This window comes from Lipotes vexillifer, unplaced genomic scaffold, assembly GCF_000442215.2.
Source record: "Lipotes vexillifer unplaced genomic scaffold, Lipotes_vexillifer_v1.1 scaffold1191, whole genome shotgun sequence".
NCBI classification, from domain to species: domain Eukaryota; kingdom Metazoa; phylum Chordata; class Mammalia; order Artiodactyla; family Lipotidae; genus Lipotes; species Lipotes vexillifer.
Genome location: NW_006799014.1, coordinates 173505 through 183676, shown reverse-complemented (window position 1 = coordinate 183676; position 10172 = coordinate 173505). Strand labels below are relative to the sequence as shown.

At 41.5% G+C, this 10172-nt stretch overlaps 1 protein-coding gene across 1 annotated transcript in view; it reads right to left on the bottom strand.

Moving 5' to 3' along the window:
* Positions 1 to 3256: 3256 nt before the first annotated feature.
* Positions 3257 to 10172, bottom strand: part of CRACD (capping protein inhibiting regulator of actin dynamics) — a 35551-nt gene continuing 28635 nt past the window's right edge. The window contains exons 7-9 of the mRNA XM_007471264.1: positions 6164 to 6354; positions 5348 to 5510; positions 3257 to 3417 (exon numbers count right to left, since the gene is read on the bottom strand). Coding sequence (XP_007471326.1) covers positions 3257 to 3417; positions 5348 to 5510; positions 6164 to 6354 — 515 coding nt within the window. The remainder of the gene's footprint in view (positions 3418 to 5347; positions 5511 to 6163; positions 6355 to 10172) is intronic.

The window sequence follows — 10172 nt, the reverse complement described above, 5'->3', positions numbered from 1 at the left end:
TTTTTTAGCACCCGAGGCAAGTGCCTTGCTCACGTCACTCACTTTGCCCTTGTCTGGCCTCGTGAGTCAGTAGGTCTGGTCTGCGGCCCTAAGCTGCATTTCTCACATGCTCTCGGCTTGTGCCCATGCTGTTGTTCCATGGCCCGTGCTTTGAGTAAAGAGGTTGTAGGATCATTTTGTCTGAGATGCCAGACCATTCAATTCCAATTTAGGATTGAGATAAACATTTTATTTGTCCCTACTCATTATTTTTCTCCAAAAACATCTAGTTAAAAGTATAATAAGGTGCCATATAAAATGCCTTGAAATTTTTCTTTCTCAACAAAAGCTTTGTATAAATACAAGCTTTCTATAGATGGTCATTGAAATCAGTAAAAACTTCAGCTTGAAATTCCATCAGTGCCGAAGATCTTGTGGGTATTTTTTATTGAAAGATCTTTTTCCTTCAATAATGGACATTTTACATTAAAACTTTATACAACCAAAATCTCAAAATAATAATAAAATCACACTAAGGTATTTTTATTGTTAAGTCTCTACTTCATTTTATTGTTGATAAAAATATTGCAAGACACTTGTAACTCTAATGTTTCTGCTTTAAAATAAGCAATTAAAACTAAACATCACAAGAAGAGACAATGAATACATATTACAATTTGCTAATAACTGGCTAAAATGATAATTTAATAGTAATTAATGTATAAGAAACAATTGCACTTGAAAAATTAAAAAAGTAAAGGAAAAAACTCTAGTTTTGTAATATGTCTTATGAACAGAGGTTAATCATCTATAATATTGCCAGGAGAAGTGTATGTTTGTTTAAATTAAAAAAAAAAAAAAAGCTTGTGTATTTAACTAGCAATCATTCATTTCTTTTAAGTCTTGAATTTTTTATATGCTTTATAGAACTTCCCCCATAGTTTGTTGATCAGAAAAGACTGCAACACAACTAAAGCAAAATAACACTTCATTGGTATTTAGTGCAAAGTAGGAGTAATTTTTACATGAAATATTAAACATGTAGCCTTTAGAAGTTGTTGGAAGTAAGTGTTATGACTTACTTCCAGTATACTTTCCTCAGTATACTCTTAAAAAGATTTTGATGGAAATTTTTTAACTGAGGTATTTCTCCTCCTCTGTATGGGATCAGTGGTAGGTAAGCCAGTACAGAGTTGACTTGTCTACCATTCTTTGTTAATGATCTGATTTATGCACCTGTTCTCTGCCATTACTGTGATATTATTCAAAGCTGACAGGATGACAGAAAAAGACAATGTAGAAGATTTAATGTAGCAGTATAATTCTAGGGCTCTAGGTGGAAAGATTCCTATTAAGAAGTGTTATATTAGTGAGGAAATCATTGAAACTAACAAATGTCTACATATTTGATTTAGAAATGAACATCACTGTGGAAAACATGCAGTGGAATATTAATTGCTTCTCATAGCCATAAAAAAAAATTAACGTTCCATTGATTCTTGACAGTCTGAAGGTCCACTATATATAATATTAACTCCAACTTGCAAAAGTACAACTATCCACTTCACCACACATGCCAGCTGCTACCATGAGGCTGAGCCATCGTTTCCAGAAAGAAAATGCCTTGTATATGGTAAATAACTTTGCTGTCATCCTTTCTTTAAGGTACATAATAGTGTAACAGCACACTATCTACTGAGTAAGCATAGAGGAAAATGATACTAATAAAATACTAATGTGTTTTTGTAGGAGAGGAAAAAAGGATGTAATTCCTTCCCCTGCTGTACTAGGCAAAGGATTTGTACTTAGATTTTGAAGTCAGGATTGAAGAAAAAGGTAATATGCCAACACCACGAAATGTAGGTTAGTACCAGCAATGTGTGGGTTTGCCGTATTTCTGTGTGTCATGTAAAGCAAATTTAGGGAAATAAAAGTGAATATATGTGGCTTTTAAATTGCCAAGTCCTTTTTTTAATCACGTGTGTAACAACAAGGCCACTTAAAACTCTGAGATGTTTTTAAAGCTAGCAAGGTGAATGCTCTACATTATAAATGCTATTGAACATTTGACTCTAAATATGAATTACTTGATTATGGTAAAGAAAGAAACTTCCCACAGGAAGTCCTTTAATACAAAGGCTTCAAATCTTGTCTTACTGTTAACTTTACCTAAAGATTTAAAAGATTTTCAGAGACATGTAATGTCAATAGACTCTTATACCCTGTAATAAATGGCTGGTTTGGGGGGTTGTTTTATTATCTTTCCTGTCTCACCTTTGCTGCTTTGGGTGAAATGAACCCCTTCAGAGTTTTAAAAACTAGATTACACTAGAAGCAGTGTGTCCCACACTTCTCAACCTCTGTGATATACTGGAAGTCATCTGAAGGGTTTTTACCAGAATATACACATCTGGCCCCATCCTCACAGGATCTCTGATGATTGAGTAGGTCTGGGAGGGAGCCTGAACTTCTTAAGAACAACTGCACTAGACGGGGATTCTCAGAGACAGAGAATTTGTAGCTTCTTTTTTTTTTTTTTTTTAAATCATTATTTATTTTAAATAAAAATGTTCCCTAGGAGCCAGCTGGGCCAAATGGTTAACGTGTCCTTGAGGAGAGTTGTGGTATAATGGGGCCTGTAGCTCAACAGTGCGGTAGAAGAGTCAATGGACTCGCTGTCTGTGTTACAGTTTCCTGTTGGGGCAAAATCATGAGAAGCAGACATGGGCAAAGAGTTGGGAGCCAGACTTTTACTTGCAATTCCCAGTTACTCACTGCATTCAGGCGAATGGGCACTCTTGTTTATATAAGATCCTTTCACTGTTACTATAGAAAAGGGTAGAAATCCCCAAGCACATGGTAAATGGTTTGGAACAAAGAAACAGGAGTACAGAATCAAGAAAACTATTACAAAGATTGGCAAAAGTACATCTTCTGAATGGTATGTGGGTGTATGTGTGTGGAAGGGCCATGGAATGGGTGTGGCAGGCGCTCGTGAGAAGTTCTCAGTCTGGAGCTTTTGCTTCATGTGGTCCCTAGGACAGAATTTTCTCTTTAGAATTAGGAGGACCTCAAGGCTCCAGGACCTAGGGCTGTGCAAATACACTCTTTACAAGGAACACCACCAGTTCAGTTTCTGAACATTATTTTAGAGCCTATAAAACATGCTGCTTTCCCCTAGCTTCGTTTCTTTCTTTACCTCATATAAAAAATAAATAAATAAAAAGGGCAAGAGAAGAGCCAATAACTGGCAGTAGGAATGGATAAGAGTCACTCTTTACTTAATAATCTGTGGACAGTCGCTCCAGGCCTTGGCTTTCCTTTTGGCCAAAGCCAGCCAGGCTGGTTCTGTTGACACGGGGGCAGCGTCTGGGGTAGAGAATCTCTTTGTGACTTCTTTCACCAGTGGTGCTGGGGGAGCCGAATCAGAGATCTCCACTAGATTGCATTTTGAAGGAAAAGGAGAAAGGAATAAGTCAGAGCCACATTTTGATTTAGCAGAAGTATGAGATTCAGAAAGGAAAACCCAGTGAAACACTGGGTATGTTTGGCGAGAAGAATTAAAGAAAGAAAGCTACGTGATCATAACTGTTACATACAGAATTACGGTGATCACAGTGCAGTCGCTTCTAATTTCAGAGAATTTCTAGAAACCTAATTTTCTCTGTGCACAGAAGCTATGCCTGTGTAATAATAAGAGGTAAATTCTGTGATTCTAGGCATACAACCAGTCAATTTCATGAAGAAAAAGCTTAAACCAAGTAGTTTGAAGTTTGAACCTGTTAGCTGGTGAGGTTAAAAGCTACCTCCTCTACCAAGCATGCCCTGGGTCCCTCCTCCCTCTGAGGCCCATGGATCCTGCCAGCTCTTATCACTCAGACTCCTCTAACAATTCCTTTGCATGCTATCACTATTTATCAGACCTTAGAGGCTTTGTGTGGTGAGCGTTCCTTTGTGTGGTGAGGCTTTGTGTGGTGGAACCAGTTCTGAATTGCATTAACCCTTTGGTGCTCTAAGAAATCAGGCAGACAGAGGTTGATCTCTTTGACTTTGGAGCTTTCACTATTCTGCAAGAGTTCTCTCTTGACACACACCAGTATGATGTTTAGAATCCTTAATTCCTGGGTATAAGATCAAATGAAATAATGCCCTTGGAGGTTCTTGAGAAAGTGCTCCAAAGTGGTTTTCAAATATAAAGTTCTTTTCTCCTCACCAAATAGTAAATATAGCTTTAATAGTGAGACCTCTTTACATTTCCAGACCTCAGCTAGCAGGTATCCAAGGCATAAAAATATCTTGGATCCAGAAGCTGGGTGTCCTCTGAGGAACAGGGCTGCCTAGTGGGAAAACAGATGCCCTAATAACCCGAGAGGAAGTTCTTTCACTCTCCATCCTCCAAGTGATATGTAACACAGAAATAGTTACAAACATTATTGGATCATTTTATCTTTTAACAGAATAAAGAGTTTTTTTTTTTAATGTGCATGTGTCTCCTATGTGTCATGAACATATAAACACTGCTGTTGTTAATTAACATCAAGGACTTAGAGCACAACAACTTTGCTCTGTAAAGTCACACCTGGGTCAGAAATTTGCTGTCTGAAATCACATCAGTGAGAAGGGACCAGGGACCACCCCACTTTTGCCCGGAGCATCTGAGCCAGTTGGATGACCATGATTCAGAGAAACAATTTGCATTTCCAACTGGAGCACAGCTCCAGGTAGGGGTTTGCCAACACAGCTTCCTCACATTTACCTTAAGTTTGTGGTGTCAAAGGAAACAGGCTCCTGAGTCCACTTTTCAGCTCAGGCTTGATATCAACTACTTTGCTTTGAGTCACTGCTTCATTTAAATTTTACCTAAAATTCACCCTTTCCCCTGAATTCTAATATAATCTTATCTCTTGTTTTGTTTAGAAGGTTCTTATGGTGTGCAGTCTTCCTTGCTGCAGGAAGTTAATAAACCTAATTTTGTTGGACTACAGGCAGTGGAGTTGGAGAGGGCTCATATCACCTTGTTAAAGGTTCAGGAATTTAACGAGTCACTTGATATCACATTAGTAGCTTGAAATTAGCCATGGTTGGGAGTATTTACACCACAGCAAATACTACAAATCAGAGGTCTCTCCACTCCCTGAAGAGCTGATTGTTAAAAGTTTATCATCACCCCACTGATAGTGGGTGAGTTTCTGATGATCTTTATCAGACGAGCTTTATCAGTGTCAGAGTTGATGAATGGGGTTGTGAGACAGCTTGTGCTCTGAAATGCCTAAAATGCTGTGCTAGTTATGACGCTAGAGGAAATAAAACACACCCTAAGAAGAAAAACCTTTAAGTACGGTTAAATAGAAATGGACCTGTTCTCTACCTGTCACAGATGTAGGAAGAGTGTTGGCCTTTTTCAGCTGTTCTCGGCGCTCGGGCCTGGACGCTGCTGTCTCTGGCCTCTTCTCTTCTGGCTGAGTGGTAGACTTGTGCAGGGAACCAGCTCTGCTGACACTGCTGCTTCCAGGCTGCGGGCTGACACTGACCTGGATGGACAGAGAAAGTCAGGGGGAGACTGACCATGCAAAGCAAGGCCTTGGAGGCTTCCATTGGCCAGCCCCCGTTCTCTGGCCCCAGAGGAGGGGCCAGACTGCACGGGGGAGCAGTGTGTGCTCAACCACGGAGCCGCTCAGTGCAGATGTCCCGAAGAGGGGACGCTACATACTTTCCCAGAAGAGCCCTTCAAATTAACTATACCGTCAGGGCCACAGAGCAAGATTCCTAATTTCCTCTCGACTCACTGCTCAAATAAAATGCTTTTTGTATTTCTCATATAACCTGTGTGAGCGGATTCTGCCAAATCAGGCTAACCTAAGAGCATAAGGAAACCAAATTTCTAACCTAAAATGCCTCCTTGTCTTAACAGTGGTCAGCTTATTTATTGCTCTACTGTCTAAGTATTCTCCACCACTCTCAGCTAGCCTTGTTTTGTTATTGTTGTCTTAAATCCTGTGAACTAAAAGAGCCAAGCTCAGGAATTCCCTGGCGGTCCAGTGGTGAGGACTCGGCCCTTTCACTGCTGGGGCCCAGGTTCAGTCCATGGCTGGGGAACTAAGATCCCGCAAGCTGCGCAGCGCAGCCAACAAAAGAGAGCCAAGCTCAGGAAAACAAAGTTAAAGCTGAAGACTAAGCTACTTACGTTTTCTTTGGAGAGTTTTTCTGCCTGTTTGGCCTCCCTGGCTTGCTTCCTCTCCTCTCGAGTCGCTTGCTGCTCCCGAAACCCCTTCTGCTTTTGCAGTGCCAACGTTATCCACAGTGGCTGCGCGGTTTCAACCTTCTCCGCAAGTTTGGAGCCGTCTAAAGAGTGTCTGCTCTGAAGCGTCGGCTTCTCTGTGGGAAAAATGACTGTGATATTGTGATATACAGTAAGAAATACATATTTGGTCTTTGTCCCTGTTTCTGTCACAGAACTAAAACCCTTGCAGTTTCCTAAGTGATGAGAGCATAAAGGTGTCTCCTGTTCTGCTACTGAGGTAACTTGTGGAAAGCACCCAAAGATGGAGGTTGGTTGCCAGTAGAACCAATCATGTGATTAGAGGGTTAGAACTTTTAGTCCCACCCCCAAGCTCTCGGGGCGGGGCGAAGGGTTGGAGGCTGAGTTCAGTCACCCATGGCCAATGATTTAATTGATCACGACTATGTGGTGAAGCCTCCATAAAAAGCTAAAAGGACTGGTAAGGAGAGCTTCTGAGTTGGGAACACATGGAGGTGCTGGGAGAGTGACTAGCTCCAAAAGCATGGAAGCTCTATGCCCCTTTCCCCATTCATCTCTTCCATCTGGCTGTTCCTGAGTTCTATTCTTTATATATAAACATATATATATATAAACTAGTAAGTGAAGTGGTTCCCTGAGCCCCTCTAGGCAAATTAATTGAGCAACATAAATCTGCAATTGGCATCTAATTAGATGGGGGCAGTCTGGTAGGACTGAGCCCATAACCTGTGCAATCTGATGCTATCTCCAGGTAGAAAGTCAGGACTGAGAGAAGTGAGTTGAATTGACACCAGCTGGTGTCAGACAATTGTTTGGAAGTGTGGGCATCCACCGCCCACATCTCCCCAGCAGAGTCAGTAAAAAATCAGATGTGCATTGAAACTAACTACTCACTTGTCTCAGTCCCTCATCCCCTAAAACTTGTGACAGTCATCAGGCCAAGAAATAGTCAACTATCCCTTTCTAACACAAACACGGTGCCAATACCTGAGTGACTCCACTGGGTGGGAAAGTAATATCTTTGATCAGTGGAAAAAAACCAGGAGCATGTGTCTCCCCTCAAAATGGAAGAAAAAATAGTCTCAAGTGTCAAAAAACCTCAGGCCTACAGAGGACCCAGGTAGTTATTTGATTCGTTGTCCTGTTTTTATTTATTGCTTTTTTACATTTTTTCCAATGGAAACTTCTCCATGTCCCCACCCACCCCTGTCCATCCAAACAAGTGGAATCCCAACGTACAAAAGAGAAAAAGGGGACACTGCAGCCTAGTGAGGCTGCTGAGGGCACCAGGACTCTGAGGAACACAGTGGGAAGCTGCGATTTTGGTCCAATGCCCTCATTTTTGTTGTTTTAAATTTTTATTTATTTATTTACTGGCTCACTGGGTGGCGTGTGGAACTTGCACGACCAGGGATGGAACCCGTGCCCCCTGCAGTGGAAGCGCGGAGTCTTAACCACTGGACCGCCAGGGAAGTCCCCAGTGCGCTCATTTGATAGATGTGAGTACTTGGGTCCATAACCATCAACTGCAGTGACCATGGTCACCCAGCAGTTAGCGCATGGGCTGAAGCCTGAGCCTAGGACTTCTGACTTCCAGTCTGTGCTTTCATTGTGGTAGACTGTCTTGCCTATGCAACTGGGGGCAACAAACTTCCCAGGTAGATGGGGTCAAACACTGAGTAGTAACTGGGCTCCAGAATTGAGCCGACCTGGGTTTGACCTTATGTGACCTTAGAAAAGCTAGTTAACCTCTCCAAGCTTTCATTTTCTAATCCATAAAATGGAGATGAGAATGGCACATGCCTCATCAGGCTGATGTGAAGATTAAAAGGTCCTCGGTATGAAAACATTTAGAATAGTGCTTGGCATGTAGTAACCGCTCTACAAAAGTGAGTGTTCTTGTTATTTATGTCTGTGAGACAATGATCGCCAGTCCCCTTCTACTCCCCAAGTAAAAATGATGCGCTTTTAGAGATAACCATTCTGGCATTGGCATTGAATCCTTTACTATGTCCAAGGGAAAGGGCCCATTCTAGTCCTGTTCTTTGAAACCAAACCGAAGTCTACACTTTGATCCAGACCTTACCAAACAGGGCTTTCAGTTAAGTGAACGTTAGAAAGAAACCAAAATAAGTTAGAACGTTAGAAAGAACCAAAATAAGTTCGAATTGGGAATTCAAGCACAAAAATTCAGGCAGATCCTTAATTTTCTACAACTCTTAGATCTATAATGGTACAAAGAATTCATATAATGAGCCTTGCGAATTGTAATATTCCTAACCAAATAAGGATTCAGTTATGATCTAACATAGGAAAGAAAGCTGACACATTTCAGAAGTACTTTTTTAAAAAACTAAAACTGAAACTGCAAGGAGTTTTTGACTAGTTAACCAGAAAATCAAAAAATATTTATCACTTCGAGCATTCCACTTAACTGAGAAGCTTCGAGTTTCACCTTTTTACCCAAGGGCTGTGTAACACCTGTGTGTAAAATGGCTAAAAACCAAATTCCCCAGATGTAAGTGATTTCCATTTAAAGCAGTTATGTAAAAGAGTCTCACCTGAACTTGCCTGGGAAGGTCATTCAAGCAACAGGCCACTTTCCTGCCAACAACTTTGACTGGGTTTATCACAAGGGTCGAAATACCTTTAAAGCATAATTGCCTAAACTTACAGTTGACTAAAATAATTTGAAAAGATAAATCTCTAGCCAGATTTTTATCTTCTTAGATCTGTAGTTTAAATAGTACATCCTGGAGTTATGGACCAGACTCTTTGAAAGGCTGTAACATAATATGTATTAAGGGCCTAACAGGTCTGGATTGTAGTTGGGGATCAATAAACAGAAAACAGGATGTTAAAATGGGACTCATGCCTGAGTTTCAGCCAGGGATGCCCCAAAACGTCGTAACAAATAATAAATGGCACTTACTCCCGTGTTCTGAAGTGATGTGCTTGATCACCTACTCAGAACTAGCCAATGAGGTGACCAAAACAGCCACCTCAAGGTCCTAGGAAAATCAGAGCTGAGGCAGAAGCAGCCAGAGTAGAGAATTTCTTTGAAAAACATTGTTGGAGCATGGTGTGTTCCCACGTCCCCTCCCCAGCAGAGGAAAGGGGGCTAAGCCAAGTGAGAGGATCTCTAATGAGACCACTCAGATAAACTCCTGGAGTCTGTGGGGCACAGACTTGAGGTTCTATTTACACCAGGAAAAGTCCAAAGGCAAGGACGGTGGCTGCCAGGGGCCTGGAGAAGAGGCATTTGTGCTGGGAAGACATCTGTTATTGAGTGATGCTTGAGGTTCAGGTGCTAGCCATGTGGATGGGGGAGAGAGGGGCAGTCTGGAGGGGAACCAGGGACCCAGGGCTGCCTGGAGGAGGCACCACTGAAGTAAGGGAATTGCAGGAGGGGAAAGAGCCCAGGTGGCACATGAGGGGTCTGAGGAACACACAGAAGAATCAGCACTGAACATCCCCCAAGAGCAGTGAACGTTGCTGCCTTACCTCTCTCCCTTCCTTTGCTCTAGCTATGAAGCCTGTTTCTGGGCCAGGAGGAAGGGCAGAAGTCGACCATGCCTGCATCCCCACTTTAGGCATTTCAGCCCAAAGCAGGCCAAATTAGGAGGGAGACACTTAGTTTGAAATACTGTTTGGAGTTTGATTATGACACTGGAGGCAGCATATTAATTACTAATATGAGATAGATGTTACTAAAGGTGCCTAGAGGACTTTTTACTCTCAAAAAGTAACTGAAAAGATAGAAAGAACTCCAACTCAACAACAACTAAAAAACCCAATTAAAAAATGGGCAAAGGACTTAAATGGACATTTCTCCTAAAAAGACATACAAATGACCAACAGCATATGAAAAGGTGCTCAACATCATTAATCATCAGGGAAATGCAATCAAAACCACAATGAGGTATCACCTCAC